The sequence below is a fragment of the Megascapheus bottae genome, chromosome 30, assembly GCF_031878675.1.
Source record: "Megascapheus bottae isolate mThoBot1 chromosome 30, mThoBot2.hap1, whole genome shotgun sequence".
NCBI lineage: Eukaryota > Metazoa > Chordata > Mammalia > Rodentia > Geomyidae > Megascapheus > Megascapheus bottae.
Window position 1 is genome coordinate 7358141 of NC_143538.1, and position 24202 is coordinate 7382342.

Consider the following 24202-nt stretch of genomic DNA (forward strand, 5'->3'; position numbering starts at 1 on the left):
GGAACTACATAGATAGATATAGATAGATAGATAGATAGATAGATAGATAGATAGATAGATAGATAGAAAGAAAGAGTTGTATTGTATTTAGTTACTTGCATCTATGGTTGCTCCATATCTTTTCATGGTTTAATAGCATATTTCTTTTTCGTGATAAATAATATTCATTTGTCTGATCTTACTACACGTATTTATCCAACCACTCACTGAAGGGTATCCTGGCTGCTCCCAAGTTCTAGCAACTGTAAATGAAGATATACTTGTAAATACATATGTGTTTATCTTGCTGTTTTGGAGCGCAAAATCAGAAAATACCCCTCAGCTTCTGAATATGGAAGAACACTATAGGAATGTAGAAAGTGGTCTCCTTTGAGAGAAGTACAAAATATACATCATCAAATTACATTTGACAGAAACATCAGATATTAACAATAATTACAATTAATAAACTAATATCTGGACATTAACCCATGGTTCTACAAACTCATGCCATAGATCAGTTGCTTAGTAGTTTGGTACTATGCACCCAATGAAACTATGAGAGTAAAAAAAAGTATTTCAACTCTTAGGGAGAAAAGAGGTCCTAAGTCTACCTAGAGGATATTTTCTATCTGTTTTTTATTTTTTCATTTGACATTCCAGAAACTTGACCAAGTTTCTAATTAATTCTTCTTTACTGAGGAAGCGTCTGGTGTTAGATCTTGAGCCATGCTTGGTCCTTGCTGCTTCTTTCTTCATTTCTTCCATTACGGTCCTCCCCAGAGACCCTGTGGGGTCCAATCTGATCTAGCCATGGGCTCGTGTTTTACGGGTGGGAGTAATCCATTCACACACTCTCATGATGAAGACGACGAGACTGGAGTTTTAGAATTCCTAAGTATCCTACGTAGGGTCACATAGTTAATAGCAATATTGAGATTTATCCTAAATTGTCTCTGCCCACATCCACCCTGTCATTCCTTGACAGGAACCAAATTTAGCCCCAGGATGAACTGAGAAAGAAGTATACAATTCAGAACCAAACTCATAGGGGCTGTCTGAAGCAACATAAGTCAGTGGACGAACTCCAGCAAGCAAGTATGACAGAAGTCCACAGTTAGTCCATTAGAAAAGGAAGAGAGATAGCATTAAGCAGGATAAAAAATGGCCAGGAGAAATGAAGAAGCACGATGTAACATAATGAAACACACGAGATTCAAACACAGGGAGTTGTATAAGCTCGGGTTGTTATCACAGATTACCATAAATTGGATGAAGATGATTCTGGGCAAAAACAAATTATGTGACCAATGATGTCTCAGGTGACTTCTACATGTTGGACACTGAACTTACAGTGGCATTATCTTTTCTCTCTTATGAAGTCAATAGCACAGTGGTTATACAGCGAATGCTCATTTATCCAGTCAACAGAACATCACAGCCGCAATCCAGTCATCTTAGTTATTCAAGACCAGACACATTTGTGCTTTGTTGTGTCTGTGTGCTGGGTACTGTGCTGACCACTGGCTTTCCTATAGGGAATACCAGTCACAGTCCATCCCTACTTGGAATGGGGAGGCCGGTGTAAAGATATTAACACACATGCATGCAATTACAATTAAGAGGCAGCACAGAAAGGGAAAGCGGTGTGTTGCCTGGGAGAAAATTCAGGTGTGACTTAGTTTGGATCTTTTAACCTGGGAAAGCCTTTGAGCGAGGGACATGAGATTGCAAAGATTTATATGAATCCATAAAAGAGAGATGCAGGCCAAGGAGGAATGGTCCCCAGAGTGCTGAGGGCAGCCGTAGATGGAAATCAGTGGAGTAGAGAAACAGAAAGCAGGCCAAAGCTGGCTCACCCGTGTCCTTGCCTCAGAGAGGAGCTTCTATCATAGTCCATAAGCAAGGGAGCCACTGGAAAATTAAAGTAATGGAAAGGCATGGCCCAACCTCAAAGCGTACACAGGTTGTTAAGTGGAGAATAGATGGGGATGGGTGGGGACATAGCAGAAGTGAAGTATCATCTCAACTGCTGTGTGCTAGGCACCCAAAGCAGATGGGGAGAAGCAGGTAGACTCATTGTTGACTTGAAGGGAGAACTCCCCTGAATAAGTCACTGTTGGTTTAAAAACAAAGGAGGAAGATCACAACTGACTCTCAGAGACCAGACAAGGATTCATGCCCGGAATCCCATGATAATTGAGAGGCAGAGAGTGAGAGGATCATAGGTAAAGGCCTTTCAGGCCAAAAGCTAGTACGACCTCCATCCCAACTAGGGAACCAGGTGTTGTGGTTCCTTTAATCGTAGCTACATGGAAAGGGCAAAATAGGAGGCTTTATCTGAAAAATAACTAAAGCAAAAAAGGACTAGGAAGTGTGGATCAAGTGGTAGAACACCTGCCTAGCACACGTAAGACCCAGAGTTCAAACCTTAGGACCATCAAGAAAAAAAATGGAGTTGTAGGATACTGGCTTGATCAGCTGAAAGTATGTTCAATTAGTTTGTGAGACAGAGTAACAAACAGGCACCAAACCTCCCAGCTTAACCACAGCAGTTGCCCTCAGCCCCTAGGACACAAGGCAGCTGGAGCTTGCTCCATGCCAGGCTCATCCAGGCAGATGGAACAGCTATTGTCCGCAACATCAACAGCCTTAGTTGTGGGAGAAAGGGCAGAACTGGAGATGTCGAGCACCCATGACTAAGTGCATTCACCTAAAATGGCACATGTTCCTGTCCTCCTGTCTCACTGGACCAAGCAAGTTTCCCTTCCACGTGCAGTTTCAGCGAGCCCAGGAAATGCAGTGCTTCTGAGGGCCCCGCAGCAGATGAGAAATGGGGATTAATGCTCTCCATGACCCATTCTTCTGGTTAACAAACATTTAGTTCCATCTTTGGTATACATAGAACTATGAAGATCTCAGGGGAAATATCCTAAACTCTTATCAACCCCAAAGCCAAGGACTTCTACATGAAGCCCCGAATTCACCAGGTAAAATAGAGACACAGTTCCTTATAGTGTGGAGACTTGTGACCTGTAAGGACAAGTTATCCTATACCATATTCACACACACACACACACACACACACACACACACACACACACACACACAGAGTGATAGGAAAGGAACAGAATAGTGGCAGTGAGCACTCTCATTGAGAGAAGAGAACACTAGCGACCGGTGCTATCACTAGCCATAGAAGTCTTGAAATCCTCTTGGGCAGAGGCTTTGAGGGATGATACCCTTGATCCATCTATGTCCAGTGAGAAGCCATGGCTCCTTGCTCTTTGTGGAAGCAGCATTGGAGACCATGGTTTAGGGGGAGGAGAGGCCATCGGCTTTTTTCTCAGCTGCTTTCTGTCTTCATCAGGCTGGAAGGGACAGTACAGGGTCATGTTAAGTCTAGGACACTCTTGGTTCTCTGCTACTTGTGGCTCATGTTTCCTCTGCTGTTTAAGGAACTGAGGTTAAGTTTCTGCTGCTTACTGAATAGTAGATTCCATAGAAACTGGGGTGTCCCGTTACTTCTGCTTTGGATCCTACTAAGTCAAAGGTGCCAGTGGCCTCACCCACATTCTTCTCAGAGAGGCCACATTTCTTGGCTTGGTGTTCCCCCCCACCACACCCTCTTGATTTAATTGTAGGTCGTCAGTGGTAGGAACTACCCCTGAACTCTTTCCCCAGAACCATTTTGGTCATAGGAGCCCACACTTGTTGAGTTATGAGTGCAGGGTGTATGGTGTGCAAAAAATAACTGCAGAGCTCGGGATCTGTGCAAGCTCGCATTCTGTGCATAGGAGACCCAATCTCAGCGCCCTCACCATCTTCATCTGTTCCACCCAGCTCCTGCCGCCTGCTCCTGGTCTCCTGAGGGTGGCATCAGAGGCACAGTGTGTACTAAATGGACTTTAAATCATGGATGAAAAGATCGACCACTTGCTAATCCACACAGAAGCGATCCACTGAGTCTCACACCAGATGCAAAGGCTTATTCCATATGTGTTGATGTGTGAACATTCTTAGCAAAAATAGTAATAATAATAATTACAAAACTATGAAAAAGAAATAACCAGAGAACAGCATTTTGACAGAAAGGATTTTCCAGACACGCCACAAAACCCAGGATCTAGAGAAACAGCATGGATTTTATTTCATTAAAATTCCAATTTCTGTAAGTAAAAACTATCACTTAAAAAACACAAGGAACTCATACATTTACTACCTATATATGCTATAAAGTATTAAAGTGTATTATACTATATATCTATAATGTACTATCTATAATACACAAGGAGTTCCTCAGTTTAATCAGAAATTAACAGGGACTACACTGATTACTATCTGTGAAATTATTTTGTCCTTCAATCCTAAATTTGAGAGAGAAAAGAGAGAGAGAGAGAGAGAGAGAGAGAGGGGGGGGGGTATCCCAGTACTGAGACCTTAACTCAGAGCCTCACAGTTCTCCTTTGGCTTTTTTGCTCCCAGCTGGCATTCTACCACTTAGCTATGCCTCCAGTCTGACATTTTGCTGGTTAATTGGGGATGGCATCTCAAAGATTTTTCTACCCTGGCTGGCTTCAAACCTGTAATTCTCCTGAATAGCTAGAATTATGGATGTGAGCCACTAGCACCTTGTGGAGATTGAATAACTTCATTTTAGTTCTGCCTGGTTCAGTTAAGAGCTGTAGAAAATCTGTTTTCTTAGAAATGGCAACAGATAAGGTGGGGAAGATTTATGAACTTATCTACATTAATTTCACAATAAGAATCATCCTAAAGATACACACACACACACACACACACACACACACACACACACACACCACACACACACACACACACGTTTCATATTAGGCATGTCCAGATTGAAACATGCATGAGCTGAAGATAATGTAAAACTATAATTTAGTGGCCACAAATATATTGGTTAGTTTATTTCTAGGAATTTCAGTAGCAGATTGAGTTTTGTCCAGTACTATTCTTTTAGGATTCATTTGTGAGGTTTTATCTTGGTGGCTAATGCAATGAATTGATCTCTAACAAGACTGTTGCAGCTGCCACCAGAATTTAAGCCTCTGTCAAATCCATCATTATAGACACACTAACAGACTACAAAATGTGGCACAAAAAAAATAATTCTAATTCAGAATACACTCTCCAACAATCATCCTTTATTTTTCCCTCCTTTTCATTTTCAGTAGATGTAGAATTCTCCCTAGAGGGAAGGATAGACTTAGTGCTTTTCATGTTTAGCAAAATTACAAGAGACCACGCCCATATTTCCATATCTTGTCTCTTTCCTATTCCTATCAGTCCTGCAGAATTTCTAGCTTCTCTGTCTAAAAACAAATACCCTAAGCCCAAAATAGCCCCAGAGAGCTCAAACAACAGAAAAGCAACAATCAGAGTTTCAAACTTCTTTGTCAGAACAAATGGCCTGTTCAAATAACAAGAAACACAAGGTCCAATTGTGCACTTTGGGATTCAAAAGGCCTCTAAATGCCCTCGTATTTCTTGCCTCACCCAATAGTAGTTTAAAAAAAAAGACAGCTGATACTAGTCAAGTGGAAAATAAGAAGAAAAAATCCCTGCAAAAGATAGGGGCATGGCTCAAGAGGTATTGTGCCATTGTTCAAACATCGACCATATCAAGTATCACCGTGAGCCTATCAAGGGGACATGCACTTTACCTTGTCAGCAGCCATCTTCCAGGTATAGACAGGACCTTTAGGTTTTATAGACAATGAACTGGGGGCAAGGGGAGAGAAGTATGCGTAATTATTAAATAGTCCTGATCATAATATGGCCTGGTTGGTCGTTAGTTTGGTCCATATTTTGAGAGGGGTTCCAGAGAAACTGAACCATTACTGTCATCACTGGTTAGAATAAGCCAGTCACTGTTGCCTTGTGGACAGTCTTTTGTTTCTTAAAGGTAGTTTCAGTCCCTTTTTGGAAAGACGGTATTGCTCAGTTTTGATCAACTCATCAAAACTTTTCTTCCAAGTTTCCAAGGTGATTGCAAAGTGATTGAAAAAAAAAGAGCTTAGAAAAGGAATGCATACAAAATGGAGGCCAGGATGTCAAGCTATTCTATTGTTTTTAGTTAATTCATGGGCCCAAATAAGTAGTGCTTATTAGCAAAAGCAAGTTTTAGACATCTCCATGGCTTTCCTGTAGGCTCTTTCTTCCCTCTGGATTCTTCATCTTTACCTTTTTCCCGTAGTTCCTCTTGCTCTGCCCTCCTGACTTACACACTTGCTGCCCTACTTTCTGCCTTCTGAAGTGGGGCTGCTGTCCTGGGGGAGGTTTAGCCTTTGCAGCATCACTGGGGCACTCTTGGAGGTCACTGGCTAGCAGCCTCTTCCCTCTTCTCTTCTCAACCACAAAGCTATTCAGGGGCTCAAGAGGACTGAATCATAGCTGCCTGGACCCTCAGATAGGTTAGGAATCCAGAACTTTCCTTTTTGACAACTACTCTCCTTTGTGTATGTCATTGACCCTGAGATGGCATCTTACATTGTCCAGATTTCTGCTTTGCCATCTGTAAGATTGGGAGTGGACCAGGTGGTGCTTGGAGTCGTTTTAACCTGAGCTTCCTGCATCCTAATAGAGCTCTGTGCCAGCCTTGCTGGCAGCTGTTGGCCCTTCCCTGACAAACTCTTAATTGAATTCTTCCGCAATCAGAAGTGGAACTCAGCAAAGAAAGACTTTGCTTTTCCTACTTTATGACTTTGGTTTTACACAGATTGTGTATCATTTAATTTTTAAAAAAAAATAGCAATGAAGAAGCCAGGTAGCAGTGATTCATGCCTGTAATCTTAGCTACTCAGAAAGGAGACTGAGATCTGAGAATCGAGGTTCAAAGCCAACCCAGGCAAGAAAAGCCTTGAGATGACTCTTATCTCCCATTAACCACCAAAAAGCTGGAAGTGGAGCTGCAGTTTAAGTGGTAGAGTACTAGCCTTGAGCAAAAAAGCCCAGAGCACTCAATCCCTGAGTTCAAGCCCCAGGACCAGCACAAAAGAAAAAGAAGAGAGGAGGAGGAGAAGAGGAGGAGGAGGAAGAAGGGGAAGGGGGAAAAAAAAAAGAAGAATTCTGAGAAGACTGTAATTTTCTTATTAGCAAAATTTCACTCTTTGGTCTCCAACCAGGCCCCAAGTCGTGACATTTCCATAGTTCCCTCTCCTAAAACACAGCGTTAATTCCTGCATCCATCTTCAGATTGGAATCCCTGGATTTCTTCCTGTCATGCCTCTCATTTCCTCAATAGGCTCTGCTCTGTGTAAGCTGTCGTACCTGGCTTCCTGACTGTGCGTTGCAGCCAGAAGTACATCGAAGAGCATTTCTCTGAGTCCCAGCGCACAAGAGCTTTGAGATCTGGTTCCCAGACCCTCATATCCTGTTCTGTGAGATTTTCTCAGAGATCCAGGAATACCTACCAAGAAACCTTGTATGAAAGCCGCCGTGCATAGCTGCACTGGCCTTGGTCAACAGAATTTCTGAAGCACCCCCTTCAAGTCAAATATGACACTAGATGTTGGAAATCAGATGGAAAAGTTGCAAGCTCAGACTGAGTTTTAGTACATAGCTATGCTCTATGCAGTTGGTATCACTGGGTTTCTCTGTGTGATACACACATTTTTTTCAACCAACTCCATTAATTTAAGATAAAAGTCTAATTTGATGGGCAGCAAATGGAAACCAAATAATAATCAAGTTGATTTAGAATCATTGCACTCTTTTTCTATTAAAGCTCTTAATGTCATTCTCAAATGCTGCTGGAGAAAATAAGCAATAAAGAGTATTTTATATCCTGATTTTTCAACTTTGACTCTAAAAATGCATTAAAAGGCTGACTGTGCCTTGATATTGTGCCATAAAAGAGAAGAGAGTAAAAGCTATGTTTTCTTTTTTAAGTACCAGTAATGGGGATTGAACTCAGAGCTTCTACTGATTGAACCATAGCTCCAGTTCTGGATTTTTTTGCTGGTTAGTTGGAGGTAGGAGTCTTGTAAACTTTTCCTCCTGGGCTGGCTTTGAACAAGGATCCTTAGATCTCAGCGTCCTGATAGGATGACAGATATAAGCCACCAGTGCCTACCTATAAAGGCCATCTGGATGAAGGAAAGAACAGGATCATTCCTGTAAAAAGAATCTCCTGAGGATTTTAACTACCTACTAGAACACAGTAGTAACCCAGAGGCTCTGTATTCTTGTAACACAGACAATGGAAACAACATCACCTTTGGCTTCCCCTAAACCTGACAATGACATTGTAATGCTTCTTGCCCAGCTGTGAAATCATCTGCCACCCAGTTTTAGAGTGTTGCACTCTGATTACCTTCAAGTTTGTCATGGATCCACACATATGCCAATACCCACATCCACATCATGAGTTAACATCCACACTTTCTTGCATGTGTACACTATGTGTGTGTGTATGTACACACCACATGCACTGATCATGTGGAGATAAATTATCAAATGTGTCACAGATGGAACTTACTTAAGCAGTCTACAAAACACGGGGAAAAATCACTCTACTCCCTTCTGTTCGAAACTTAGGAATAATTTTAAACTCTTCCACAATTCCTTCTTTGATTTGGAGTGTTTCAATTAACTTGCTATTAATATTTCCATTTGCATTTTTATTAAGCTTTAATAAAAACAGCTGCATTTACTGATCTCTGAATACAAAATATGCTAGCTCCTTATCTTAAAGGCAAATAAGGACACTGAAGAGCCTGTATGGTCTGTAATGTGATGTGATTGGATTTTCTTAGAGATGATGAATAAAAGTACAGTTTTACTAACTTTGAGGGATAAGAGCAACTCAGGTCCATCTGTTTTAACTTTTACATAGAAAACATGTCATAGATTCCGATTATATGGGGAAATACATGTCAGGTGCAAAAAAAAGAACACCACATGTTTTCTCTCAGATGCAGACTCTGAGTCGGTCCCATTGAAGTGAAGAGTAGAATCATGACTTGAAAGAGGTTAAGAAGGAGTGGGAGGAAATGGGGCAGGGAGAAATTGATCAGTACAAAGTTAGAGTTAGAGGAAATTAGGTCTGGTGTTCATTGTCATCACAGTAGGGTGACCGCAGTCAGTAAGGATATATGTTTGAAAAATATCTAGGAGACATGATTTTTTTTGCCAGTCCTGGAGCTTGAACTCAGGACCTGAGCACTGTCCTTGGGCTTTCTCAAGGCTAATGCTCTACCACTTGAGCCACAGTACCATTTCCGGCTTTTTTCTATGAATGTGGTACCAAGGAATCAGTAGCATGCTAGGCAAACACTCTACCACTAGGCCAAACTCCCGGCCTAGAAGACATGATTTGGAATGTTCTACCACAAAGAAACAATGACCGAATTTGATCGGCATGCTTATCACTGGGATGGTTAAAACACACACACACACACACACACACACACACACACACACACACACACACACACAACGCATGCCTGTTATCAAAACATCGCACTGTACCCATACACTTACATAGTTATTGGCTCAGTTGAAATCAAATACAGAAGGAACCACATGGCAGGGGAGGGCTATCACTGTGGCTGCAGGCCCGAGAGAGCCGCGAGGAGGCAGATGCAGGACAACAGGTGAGAAGATGGTTGAGAGGCATGGTTCTTGGACAAGGACTGCGACAGAGAAGATTGAGACGTGGGTGGCTCCATCTTCAAATTATAATTAGAAGCCAACCAGAACTCACCAATGGGCCAGATGTGGGATGTGAAAAGAAAAATGTTAGAGATGACTCCTACATGTTTGCCTGGCCAAATGGAAGAGTGAAATTGCTCTTATTAGAGATGAGGGGGATTGCAAACAGATTTGGTTTGCAAAGAAATAGACTTTTCAGCTAAATTTTGGCAGGTTTAGTTTGCGATGTACATTACACATCCACCTTCTTAAGAAATAGTGGAGTGCCTTGGAGCCAAAAGTGAAGGAGGGATTTAAAGTATAATGCTACAACTTTCATGAACAATTAAGAAGAAATTGGTAAATGCAAGTTATAATGAGATGTAATATGTCCTTTGAAATACTTTAAAGCAACAAGACAACATAAAGTATAGAAAATACCTGCCACACCATGATAGGTTTGATCTAATAGAGAGAGCCCTCTGGAGTGGTAGTTAGATAGCGTTGGAGAACTTCCACTGGTTTTTTTAAATTTGTTACTTTGTTCTTTTGTCTTTCTTATTCACTTATTCACCAATTACGTATTGAGATTCTCATAGGGATCAGGCAGGTGCTTTACAGAAGAAGCAAAGAAATTTTAGTCACAGATCCACTGCTTTAGCTTAACAGGCACATAGTACAGAGTACTGGATGCTGAGGGGAAGGTGATGATTAGAAGATTTGAGAAGAGAAGAAGGATGAAAACAGAAAGGTTAGAGAAAAACTTCTAAGTTGGCTAAAAAATAATAGGAATCATCCAGCTAACCATGGATCCCATATAAGGAGATAGAGTGCAGCTTAGCAATAGTACATTTATGTGGGCCTTGGATTAGGTTAGCATCACAGACAGACAGACAGATTATTACAGAGAAATATGGTATGCTTATATCCCTTAAATTGCAACAACAAAAACAGCTGAGCACTGGTGTCTGACACCTATAATCCTAACAATTCCCAAGGCTGAGATCTGGGGATCATGATTCAAAGCCAGCCCAGGCAAAAATGTCTGTGAAGAGGCCATGAAAAATGGAATATTTACACAAAGTATTGCCTGCAAGATATATATTAATGATAAATGGGAAATACTGTAATTCTTTCTGGAAGAATGGGAACAGGGTGGACATCACCTTAATCAAGAAATCAAAATGACCGAATCAATAGACAGAATCAATTTCTGGAACACAGTGTCACTCCCATGGTCTTCCTACCGAAAGCATAACATGAAATCTAATTGTGAAGCCATCACAGGACAGACCCAACCTGAGAGACATCATACACTGAAGTGTGTGTGTCAGGGCCTTCATATGAACCACTGAGAAACTTTCAGAATTTTTTTAAAAACTAGATTAGAGACATGAGGAAAAAATTCAGTAGAGGATCCTGAACCAGAACAACAACAACCACCACCAATGTTTTTCTACAAAATACCTTGTAGGGACAAGGAGTGCTGTGGTTTGGGAATGGCTTGAAAGTCCCCAGAGGACCCATGTGTTGGGATCTGATACCCAGTGTGAGGTATTAAGAGAGTAGAAACCTAATCCCACTATAGTGCTTGGAGGTGGGGCTTTGGGGGACTTCTTAGCATTGAGCACAGTCATCAGAGTGAAGATTATAAGAGGCCCAAACATAGATATATACACGTTCATGCCTCTCATTTCTCATCCGGTCATGCGTGATACTGTCAGCAAGAAGGCGCCTATCAGGTATACGCTCCTTGACCTTGCAGCTTCTGGATCTATTAGCCAAAATAAACCTCTTTCCTTTCCAACTCACCTAGTCCGTGGTATTGAATTGTTAGCAACAGAAAACAGACTGATAACAATGGGTGAAACTTGATTGTGCCCTGTAGAGAAAGAATGTAAAACAAATGCCCTACAGTTGGTTGTAAGGTATACAGTAATACTTTATACTATGGCTGTTGCTTTTCTGTATATCTTAAAATTATTCCCAAATTTTTTGAAAAATATCCATGAAGTAGATATGATTGTCCAAGAAGGAATTTTATACCACATTATGGAGGGGTGTGTGTGTCTGTGTCTGTGTGACTTAATCCACAACCTTTATGGCTCATTTTAAGTGAATAGGCCTCTGGGCAGCTTCCAGCAAGGGAGTGGCCCTCTCAAGTTTCTCTCTTTGTTCAGGTTGAGGTACACAGATTGCTCAAAGCTATCAGGAGACATGCCATTAGGAATGCTTCATCTTTTTTGTCACTTTGTGTGTGTGTGTGAGAGAGAGAGAGACAGAGACAGAGACAGAGACAGAGAGACAGACAGAGAGATAGAGAGAGAGAGAGAACTGGGGCTTGAACTCAGGGCCTGGGCACTGTCCCTTAGTTTTTTTAATGAATATTTATTGTAAGTAATACACAAGTGTTTGTTTTGTTTTGTTTTGTTGCCAGTCCTGGGCTTGAGCTCATGGCATGAGCACTGTCCTCTGGTTTTCTCAAGGCTAGAGCTGTACAACTTGAACCTCAGCACCACTTCTGGCTTTTTCTATGTATGTGGTAGCGAGGAAGCGAACCCTGGTCTTCATGCATGCGAGGCAAGCACTCTACCACTAGGTCAAACTCCCAGCCTCTGTCCCTTAGTTTTTTTCACTCAAGGTTGGCACTCTCCTACTTTTGACACAATTTCACTTCCAGATTTTTTGTTAGTTATTGGAGATAATAGTTAACAGCTTTTCCTATCGGGGCTGGCTTCGAACCAAACTCTTCAAATCTCAGCCTCCTGAGGAGGCTTACAGGTGAACCTTCTGAGGGCAGCTGCTGGTTGTATCCTATGTACCTGGCCTTGGACGGCCATGCACGAGGGCAAGAAGCACAATACAAATGAATTCTTGGAGTAAGTTTGGGTTTTATTCAAATAAACTGGGAAGCTATCAGTGAATTGCAAGCCATGGTATAATTTATGTCTTTTAAAGCCTTTTCAGGCTAGGTTAAGAATGGATTGGAGACAGAGAATGACTGTGGTTTGTTGATGTGAGTAGAAACATTCAAACTGAATGAAATAATCAATAACAGACTTGCAAATGTCCATCCAAATGCCAGAAAGGCTTTTTCTTTAATGTGTGTAGACAGAAGTTGAGTTAGAGAAGTCCCTTGGAAACATATTTATAAGCTATACATGAAGGCTTTCTTATGGTTCATAGATTTTTATTGGAAAATAATATGCACGTAGAAAATCACACATTCAAAATGTACAGCTTTGTGAATGGTAAAGATTTAAATGTGCCTTCATAATCAACCATTTTCTCCATGATTTTTTTCTGTCTGCCTCCTTTCTCCTCCCTTCATTCTACCAATTATCATATCGAGCCTGCAGATTACTTTTGCCTATTTTTAAGCTTCATGAATGAAATCAAATATAGGTTGAACATAACTTATCCAAAGTGCTTGGAATCAGAAGTATTTCAAATTTTTGGATAATGAGATACCTACACTGGGGATGGAACCCCAATGTAAAAACAGAATTCTCTTATATCTCATATGCATCTTGTACACATAGCCTGGAAGTAAGTGCTGCTTTGAGTAGCCACTACAGTGTCCTTTGACACATATGTGGACATTGTGATACTATATGTACCCAATTCTGAAATTGCTGGGTCTTGGTAATGTGTAGGCTGAACTTTGGGAGGTAGTGCTGGGCAGATTTTCCAAGTTGTCTTACTAATTTCATTCTCACCAGCCCTGTGGGAGGTCTCTGGTTGCTTTGCCAACATTTGGCATTTTCAGTGCTTGTAATTTTAGACTTTCCAGTGGGCATCTAATTGTCTTCTTAATTCAATTTCACTTGTGATTAATGAGATTGAAAAACTTCGTTGATTTCTCAGCCATTCATATGTCCCCTTATGAAATACATGTCCAGATACCTTTCAACTTCTCTACTGAATTGTCCATTTCTCATTAACTTCTGTATATATTCTAGATGCCACCCTTTCTTCATTCTGTGGATCACAAAGACCGTTTTGCTAGGTGTGGCATGCCTTCCCACCCTCTTCATGATGCTTTTGAATGAAACGAAGTCCTTCTGTGTCTGGTGTCTGTTTGTTCATTTTGTCAGTCATGGGGCTTGCACTCAGGACCTACGTGCTATCCCTGAACTTTTTTGCTCAAAGTTAGCGCTCTGCCACTTGGAACCACAACTCCATTTCTGGCTTTTTCTGAGTAGTTTATTGGAGATAAGGAGTCTCACAGCTTTTCCTGCCCCAGCTGGCTTTGAACTGTGAACCTCAGATCTCAGCCTACTGACTAGCTAGAATTACAGGAACCAGCCACCAGCAACTCCATTGTGTGAATTTTTAATGTCAGTTTTTTCTGTTTACAAAAAAATACATGGCTTTCAAAAATGATAAGTGACTACAAGGGGGAAAGAATCAGAAAATAACAAGTATAAAAGTAATGATTATCTAAACTATCACTAAAAAGCTTCTGACTGATAACATTTTTTTCTTGTTTTCATTACAAAATCAGTACATAACAGCAACGAACAACTCTTTCTTTGATGATTGTCTTTTCCCAGCCTGGTTTCTGACAACCAGGACACGATTTAACCTTCTATACACTTTTCTTTACATCCACAGACAGCACTCTTTGTAGGTCTTTATTCTGTTTCCTTGTGTTTTACAGAAGGGCTTAGACTGTATTCTTGTGCAAATTGTTTTCTTCCCTTAAGAACTTCTAGAAAAAGTATATAGATTTCCAGATATATGTCCACACATGTATTTTTATAATATGTGACTGTACACACACACACACTTTTAGGCACTGTATTTCTTAGGCAGCAAATTACATGTGGAAACAACACAGGCAGACATGTCAAGAAATGAAGCTTTATCATCCCATCTTCTCTTTCCTCCCTGTCCCTGGAGTGGGAGGGAAAAGGAAGTATCTCACCTCAGCTTTTTCAGTCAGTGTCATCCACGATCTGAAACCAGGGATCTTGCCTTTCAGAGAGTGAATAGTTCTTCAGAGCCCCCTGCCTCCCTTTGGTAAGCTGACCTCCTAACCTGCTGGGCAGCTAGCTGCAAGGCTTTTTTCATGGCGATGATACTGTGCACATAAATCTCATCACTATCACATGATTCCTTTTCCCAGGCCAAGTGCTCTTAGACACTGTGTGGGTGCAGGCGACCGATCACAGAGACCGATCACAGAGCAATGCTCTGCTGGGGCCAGGCAGTGTACCGCCCTTCCCTATGGCACACTTCTGCCTGGGAAGGTAGGGCAGGCATCTGCCAGTCCTGGTCTTGTAGCTCTGTGTCTTGGGGGCTTGCTTCATCCTGTGGCCTTTAACCATCTCTTAGCCCAAACAGGCATGTACATATCCAGGAGGTCTGGCCCCAATGTCACCTCCCCAGGAATGCACGGGGACTTCCAAGTCCCTGATCTTATGGGCAGAGATTCCTCTTCGTTTCGGTCCCCTTTTTTTCCCCTCCCTTCCCTTCCTCCATCCCTTTTGCCCTCACAACTCCCCTCTCCTGCCCTCCTCACTTCCTCTAGCTCCCCTGGCTCTCTCTCTCTCTCTCTCTCTCCCGCTCCCTCCCTTTCCTGAATATCTTCTTACACTCCCCTTTACTCCTGACTTTCTACCAAATTCTTCCTAGTCTCCTCCACAGTGCAAGAGAGGATCCCATAGAAACCCTCAGTCTAGACCTTTACCTTCCCCACCACCTGCTCCTGACATTTCTCTCCATCAGTGTCACCACATGCAGGGCACATAGGTCCTCTTCTGTCTCCTCCCCTTGCCAGAGGCCTTTGAAACATCCAGGCTTTCCATTTTTCATCATCAAATCTGGAGCCCCACCTCTGGCCCTTGGAAGATAGTAGCATTCTCTGCTGTGGCTGTTGATTTCAGGTCTCCCTTCAAAGGCCCTTGAAATGCTAATAGAGCTGTTGGAATTCTAAAAATTGCTACTTTGCTCCCTCTGTCTCCACCAAGCCTTGATTTCTTAGACTGTATTGTGGCTCTGGAGGTCAGGAAAGGTGAATACCTAGCTGAGACTGGGACCTGATCTGTGGTTTCTTTGATTCATGCGTTAATTCGGCTTTAAAGGAAAGGCTACAGAGGAAATATGATTCAGGAAGGAAAGGTGTAAACATTTCAGAATGCTCTGCTCATTACCATGCAGTGCGGCTGGATTGGTGTTTTCCCCACTTTTCCCCTGTGGGTAATGTCCAGACTCTACCATCACAAATTACTCAGGAGGCAAAGCCTTGTATAGATCATTTTTATTTACTGGAACTCGTAGTTTCTGGAGGAAAAAAAAAATTGTAAAGTGTGGTTCCGAAGGCATTGTGATTTAATTTTTAGTGTCTGCTGGCACAACTGCCTTTTTCAATTCACACCCCCGACCCTGGGTGTTAGAGTTACCCATTTCCACATATCTCACCACTGCCGACTGGTTGAGACTAGCTTCAAGAGTTGCAAATCTCACTGGAGATTTATGTAACATAAAAGTAGACTTCATTTTGTGCTTCTTTGACTGCCTGAGAGATGGCGGGTGGTTCATTCCTTCATATCCTGTTTAGCTGTTCCTGTTTCCTCCTCTCCACCAGTCCTCTAAGGCTATTGTTCTTTCCAATTATCGATTGTGTAAAGCTCTTTGTATACAAGGAAATCCTTTCATCAGAGAGGATGGGAAATTGTCCTGGCCTCATTTTGTTACTTCATAAATATTGTATCTATGTCATGCCATAAAATGCATACCAGAAGGAAAAAGACTGAAAAGTGTGAGTTTTTTCTAAAAGAATTAAAAATCTAACCAATTGCATAATTATACTTTTCTCATAGGTGGGTATTGGTTTGTTTTCTGTTATTAGAATGTGATACCTGAGGCTGCATGATTTATAAAGAAAGGGGATATTTAACACATAGTTCAAAAAAAAAAAAACCCTGGTGGCATCATGGAGAATGTACAGAGAGGAGAGCACATGGCAAGACAGGAAGCAAAAGAGATTTAGAAGCCAGGCTTTCTTTATGTTTTTGTCAGGATCTTGATTTGAACTCAGGGGATCAGACTTGCTCAGCTTGCTTGTTCATAGCTGACAAACCTCTTGAGCCATACCTCCAGCTTGGCATTCTGATGCTAAATTGAAGAGGCAGTCTTGCAGACTTTTCTGCCCAGACTGGCCTCAATTGCCATCCTCCTGACATCAAAAAAGTTGTAGAAGCCAGGCGTCAATTGGTGATGCCTATAATTCTAGTCACTCAAGAGGCTGAGATCTGGAGTAGCATAGTTCAAAGCTAGTCTGGGCATAAAAGCCTGTGAGACTCCATCTCCAAAAATAACCAGAAGAAAATAAAGAAGACTGGGTGGAGGTATGATAGAGTGCCAACTGAGCATACAAACCAAGTGAACGCAAAGCCCTGAGTTCAAATCCCAGCATGGGAAGAAGGGAGGAATGGAGGGAGGGAAAGAAAAGAAAGACTTGTAGAGGATGTCTAGGAGTAGGGAAGACGGGTTTTTGAATCAAATGTTTTATTGTGAAATAATTAAAGCGTCATATACAGCTCTTAAGAAATTAGTAGACATTTCATCCAGTGTCTCCCAATGAGAGCATCTTTCAAATCTCCAGGATATTGAGGTTGTCTACCAAGCATCCCTTTGTTGTACCTATAATTACCAAACTTCATTCTTAATTCCAGCAACCATGAATCTGTCTCTATTTCTATTATTTTATGCAAGTGAATATTATATAAGAGAAATCCATGGCCAGGGCACCTCTGCAGATAATGCTGGCCTAACATCGTCCACTTTTGCCTACCACCACAGCTAGCTCAATGCAGCCTGTGGGGCAGAATCCAGCCTCCCCAAGATGTCACTGTGCAGTGGCTGCCCATTTACTAGCCAACGTTTCTCAGCAGTCAGGCTCGGGAACATGTTTGGTCTCACTTTTATCTATAGCCCTGTCTGTGCTGGCATTTTTACTTTAGAATAATCTCACTTTCAGCAGTGAGCTGTTCTGTGTCTCCAGAGCACGTGCAGAGGTGTTCCTTTTCATCTTCATGGGGACCCTGAAGCAACCTAAACCTTGTGGTGATGGATGGCTGGGACAGAGTTTGAAGAGGTCTCCCAGGACCAGGCAAGAGCAGGTTGTGTGGTAAAATGGAGGGGCATGCGGGAGGTGGTCCTAATATCAGCTTTAGGGACCTGGATGTCATTCTGAGCACATGGCAGGGTGTGACTCCAGCCTAGCCAGCCAGAGCTGCAAACACAGCCCCCGTGAAGGTCTAAGAGGGCTATTTTACGGGACAACTCCTGTTCTTCCCAGGATTAAGGTACAAGCCAGATATTTATCATCTCTTGGGATTGGCTGATTGCCTTGCTCCTCCTTATCATTTTGTTCCTGAGTCAAAACTTATTTTTAAATCAATGTCAATTTTCTTACATTTCTAACGAGAGGAACTTTCACTCTGTGAAGCACTTCAACCTTCCAAATCTTTTTATATAATTCACTTTGGATGCATTCTGGACTCAACCATACAATATGGTACAAAGAGAATCTCCTCTTTTATTTCCAGAAATTGTTATACTTTTTTTCTGAATTTAGATTCCCTGAAAAAAAAATGTAGCCAGAACATATTGCAAGTTTTGTTTCCATTTGAGAACTGGGAAGAAAAGTGGGTGGCAGGCGGTAGGCATCAGAGATACACACCTGTGCCTTCCTGAGCCAGGCAGGAAGTAGCTGAGGTATCAGTGTCGAATGAAGGCCTGTTTCTGAGAAATCCACTTTTCTCTTAAAGCTCTCAGGATAACTGGGGAGACCTGTCACGGTGGTACTTTTGTCAAGATGCCCTTTCTTTGTAATATTGAGTAATATTCTCCTGTATGAATGGGTCATATCAGGTTGTATCTGTTTATCCATCCGTGGAAGCTCACACACTTTCTTCTCATGGCCTATTGTATGTAAATGATTAAATTATGAAAATAGTTTTGCAAATATCTGTTCAAGCATTAACTTTTTGTTCTTTTAGGTGAGTATACCCAGAAGTTGGACTTCTGGACCTTTTTTATCGTTTTCTCAGTCAGTCCTGGGGCTTGAACTCAGCACCCAGGCACTGTCCTTGAGCTCTTTTGCTCAAAGGTAGTGCTTTACCCACTCTGAGCCACAGCTCCACTTCCAGTTTTCTGGTGGTTCTTTGGCGGTTCTCACCCACTTCCCTGCCCAGCCTGGCTTTGAACTGCACCCTCAGGTCTCAGCCTCCTGAGTAGCTAGGATTGCAGGTGTGAGCCACCAACACATGGGTATTTGCTGTTGTTGCTGTTGTTACTGTTGTTGTTTTGGGTGAGTTTTTGTTTGTTTTGTTTTTACTACAAGAACAGAACTACTGGTCTCCACAGCAGCTACATCCTGTCATTCTAGTCTGCTGGTACCACCCATAGGATTGCAGTTTGCCCACCATATGAACTGTGCCCCCTTCCCTTTTCCAGAGTACTCAGGAGCTGCCCACCTGCCCACCTTCACTGTGCACCAATGGGACGTTTCCAGCCGCGAAGGTGCCTTGCCCACCCAGACGCCTGACCGCCATTCACCTCCACAGAATCCAGAGGTAAGTCCCGCCCCCTCTCCCTTCCCCTTTCCCCCTTCCCCTGGCTGAGAGGTCCTGGTGACCATGCTAGAGGGATGGACTCATTCAACATCCACATGCCCCAAGCTGGAAGCAGAAAACTTCCACCCCTAAGTGCCCTAAATAGAGTAATAAACACCTGAAATCCTAGCTACTCGGGAGGCTGAGATCTGAGGATCATGGTTCAAAGCCAGTGCAGGCAGGAAAGTCCTGAGACTTATTTCTGATAAAGTACTCAAAAAACCCAGAAGTGTCACTGTGGTTCAAGTGGTAGAATGCTAGCCTTGAGCAAAAGAAGCTCGGGGACAACGCCCAAGCCCAGATTACCAGCCACAGGACAGGGAAAGAAAGACGAAGGAAGGGAGAAAGGAAGGAAAGAAGGAAGGAAGGAAGGAAAGAAGGAAGGAAGGAAGGAAGGAAGGAAGAGCAGGCAGGCAAGCAGGAAGTCAGGCCAGCCTAGTCCTCTTAACAACTAATTCTTTTCTACTCTTGATGCTTTTTTGTTAGGAATTATCCAAAAATATAATCTCTATCCAGATGATATCCTAATATAATGATTCTTCTTTTTTTTTTGCCAGTCCTGGGCTTACACTCAGGGCCTGAGCACTGTTCTTGGACTTTCTCAAGGCTAGAGCTCTACCACTTGAGCCTCAGCACCACTTCTGGCTTTTTTTCTATGTATGTGGTACCGAGGAATAGAACCTGGGTCTTCGTGCATGCTAGGCAAACACTCTACCACTAGGCCAAACTCCTGGCCCATAATGATTCTTTTGTTATACAAACATCTTAGAATAAATATATTTTCCTTGATACCTGGTTTTGATTATGATAAAACTTTAAAGCTACAAAAAAAATTGAAAGCATAGAACTGTAAAAGCTCAAGTGTTTGTTATTCACATTTCCCAGATATTCACACACACACACACACACACACACACACACACATTTTGTAACTGTGTATTGATGGTATATGCATATGTGTATGCATATATTTGTTCATTCAGTTATTTTTTGACAGAAGCATCTGAAAGGAAGTTGAAGACATCATGACATTCTTTGTCTAGGCTCTCCTGTACAAAAATAGAGTACATATCACCATGAGATTTAACACTAGTAAAGGAATATTGTCTAATAGATTGTACCCATTCAGATTCCCCGCGTTGTTCTGAAACTATTCATCCTAGCTATCTTTTCCTACTATTAAACCTAGTTTCATGTGCTAGATTTAATTATATCTCTTTGATTTTTCAACCCAAACCCAGAACTCTGCTTTTGTTTGTATTTTTGTTTTTTTGTTGGCAGTGCTGGATAACAAATCCAGGACCTTATGAATGATACATTGTATAGCATGCACTCTACCACTGAGCTACATTTCCAAACCCAATATATTGACATTTTTAAAGAACTTTAAGAATCTAAACCAACTATTTGTACAACATAATCATCATCTAAATTTCTTTTGTTGTTTCCTCAGACGTAAGTAAAAATTTCTTACATTTAGCTAAACAGCATTATCAGTAGCACACTATGGCATATGACTTTTTACTTGTAATAAGTTTATTTTCTTGGCTAAAGTAGTTTTCTGCCTGGATTTCCCTTTACAAGCCTCCCTTTTTAATCTCTATAATTAATAAGAAATTAATTGATGGAGCCAACCTTGAGACCCTGTGAATATTTTCTCTCCAAACTAGTCATCATCAACTGGTCTTAGCATCCCTTCTTGGTATTATATTACACTCCTTAACTCACAGATAATCAGAACATCAGACTTCCTTTCCTGTCACATAGCCCTTCATTTTTCACATTGTCCTGGCTGTGACATCACCACACAAGGGAGTGTATCCAGACAGACAAGGAGTGTCTGAAAGAAATTAGACTGTCTCATATGTACACACCAGCCCAGTGACCTTCACCAAATACCTCCAATCACAAACCCTCAGAGTCCTCCTAAAATTCAGGAGACTGAAAATCACCACTGCCTGAGATGACTGCTGCAGGGTGGAGCCTTATGACCAGCACTCTAAGGCCTAGCTGTGAATTATCAGAGGCTGGGAGGATAGGCCGTAGGGCAGCGAGTTGGCTGATCTCTTATGAAACCCGTGGAGAGACCATCTCACCTCATGGTGGTCAGGAAACAAAGAGACAGGAAGGAGCTAGGATCCAAATACTCCTTCAAAAAACATACTTCTAATAAACCTAACTGCTTCCCTCTGGGCCCTGCCTCTTAAAGGTTCCATTACTTCCCTTCCCTCTGCCCATCACAGACAAAGAATGGCTTGTCTCTCCCACATGCCCTTAGTTATCAAGGTTAAATTGCTGTGGGTAGAGCCACGTCCCCTAAGAGCAGTCCTGAAGGCTCTCATTCAGAATGATAGGTCTGCTTTCCATGGTTTTCTTGTAGCAGGTTACATAGAATTTTACATGCTTATGTCTCTCTAGGGCCTCCTCTCAGGCATTCGGAGTGACTGAGGAGTGAGTCTATGTGGCCCTGTGTCACTGGACACTGGTGCCGAGCAACAGAGCTTGTTCACATCTGCCTCATCCCAGCTGACCCCTCCCATGCCATCCTTTCTAGACTGACAGTAACCTGTGCTCCTGGGGCCCAGAAGACCTTATGTGAGCTTTGGGTGCTGCAAAAGTAGCTGACTGTGCCCTTAGCCAGTCTCCTCATACAATAAGGCCACTGTGACCCCAGCCACTCCCTGAATTCTGAGTGCCCACCTGTGCCTTGGGGCTGAGGCCTGACATATACATCATGAACTTAAATAGAAGCACATTTGTCATTTTCAGTATGCTGTAATTAATAGCACTTCAACATAGCCATTCTGTTCATTTGTAAATGTGTAGAAAATACAATATATATCCCTTTTCATTCTATTTAGAATACACAGCCAGCCAGGTTCTTCCCATGCCTTGAAAGTTTACACTCTTCTGTTCGCTCCTTAATTTTTGCGTTTCTAGTCCACATCTCTATTTTAGTCTTACTTTGTGTCACTGTAACAAAATACCTGAGGCTGAATACTTTATAACATAAAGAAGTTCACTTGGGTTGTGATTCTTGTGGCTGGAGGATTCAAATCATAGAGTACTAATGTCCTATCAAGTCCCCACCCCAGTTGTATTACAATATGGCAGAAGAGCAGAAAGGCTCAAGCGTGTGGATTGTCTTTGCTTTATAACAACCTGCTTTCACCAGCACTAACCCACTCTTGAAGACCTATAATCCTTCCCAAAGGCCATTCCCTCCTGACCCAAGTAACTTCCATTCCCTAAGCACCGTGAACTGGAGACCAAGTTTCCAGCTCATAAGCCCTTGGGGGAACACCCTGAAACCATCGCAAAAACATTGCCTCACAACCTCGTTGTAATTCTGTGCCTAAAATTCACTTGCCGTTCATTTTGTCACACGTATTGCTCGTGTGTGTGTGTGTGTGTGTGTGTGTGTGTGTGTGTATAGCACTCAGGGACATCACCCAAGCCCTGAGTTCAAGCCCCCAAGAGCAGCAAAAAAAAGAAGGATCTCTTAATGAGATGAACTAGAGGAGACTTCATATAGAAACCTGACCTGGCAGGAACAGCAGGACTCTCCCTTTGGGCAGAGCTGGGAGGTTTCCACATCAGAACTGTACAGTCTTTAGGAAAGACAGTCTTTCGAGGCAGGCAGTGTGTTTCAGGAAAAATTATATAGACGATCGGGGACTTTTACAATCTATGAGGTACAAGCCTCCCATGCCAGTCACCCTGAAATCATGATGTCTGTCCCGAGGAGGCTCAAGATTCATCTGATGACCACTGCCCTATGCCCAGAGCTCCCTCCCACTGCTCCTCCCCTTTGTACCCACTCTGTATCCTCAGGTTCCCCCTCGCAAGGCTTTCCTGGAATTGTGGCATCTTCTAGGATGCAGTGCTTCCTTTGATACTGTCCAGGATATCATGTGCACCCTGAGTCCCACAGGGGAGTTCAAAGACCACATTTCGGTTTTGGTGCTTTGAAGTATCGAACAGTCACACTCTGTCTCTTTTCTGGAAGCAGCATCTACGTTGACTTTGTCTGTACCTTCTTCCACAGAGCTCTGGAAGTCAGTAGTACTTATACATGAGTTTGGAGTCTTGTCACCCAGCCATGGAAAAGAGACACGGTCTTGCCATAAGAGAGCATAGGTAGACATTCACCCAAGCCTTGCCCTACGCACCCCAGTGCAGTTCTTACATCTGCTGGAATGAAAGAGCCCTTCCGTTCACACAGACGTGTATCACCCTGCCTGAGTGGATGAACTGGCTAGTTCAGATGAAGCTAGTGAGCCTCGCCCTTGTGCCCTGAGCATCCCTGAGAAGCACATTCAGTTTTTCAAGATCACATGAGCAGGGGAAGCTTATAAACAATGGACTTCCAAGTTAAGGTTAGTTCCTGCTGAAATCATTGTTGGGCTATGCTAAATTCCCTCTGTGTGTGTGGACATCCTTAGAATAAGCAGAAGCCCTCAGATAAAAGTCATCCATTAGCATATGCCAAAGCTTTATTTCATTCATTCATTCATGCATTCATTCATTCAGAAGGGAACCAACCAGAAGACAAATAGCCTGTGTCTAAGAGCATCTGAATAGCTGGGATTTATAGGCAGTTGGGAAAGAAAGAGAGAAATGGGATGCTAAGTTAAATTACCTCTGCACAAAGCAGTAAAAACAGTGCTGTATTTGGGCTAAGCTCTTTTACTAGGCAATAAGAATCACAATAAATTGGTTTCTGAAGGCTAAACTGTAACTTTTCAGGATGGTAACCCCTTTGCATGTTTACCAACTACAAACTGTTACATAGTTATGATGCTTCTCAAGAGTATCACCATAAGATCCAGCAGGATCATTCGTTTGTGTTCCAGTAGGATATGAAGATTTTTTTAATCTACCTTTTCCCCTTCTCTAGTTGGGGATAAACTTTTCAGGAACAGTGGAGTACCCTG

At 42.3% G+C, this 24202-nt stretch overlaps 1 protein-coding gene across 2 annotated transcripts in view; it reads left to right on the plus strand.

The window, feature by feature from the left end:
* Otud7a (OTU deubiquitinase 7A) overlaps positions 1–24202 on the plus strand; it is a 136905-nt gene that overhangs the window by 58434 nt on the left and 54269 nt on the right. Inside the window, exon 2 of one of the 2 annotated variants that reach the window (XM_090321762.1) lies at positions 19108–19226. Coding sequence is in view for 1 of the 2 variants with exons in the window: in XM_090321760.1 (XP_090177886.1) it covers positions 23627–23644 (18 nt within the window). In the remaining variant the exon portion in view is untranslated. Of the gene's footprint in view, positions 1–19107; positions 19227–23504; positions 23645–24202 lie in introns of those variants that run through there. The other variant, XM_090321760.1, reaches the window with a different exon arrangement.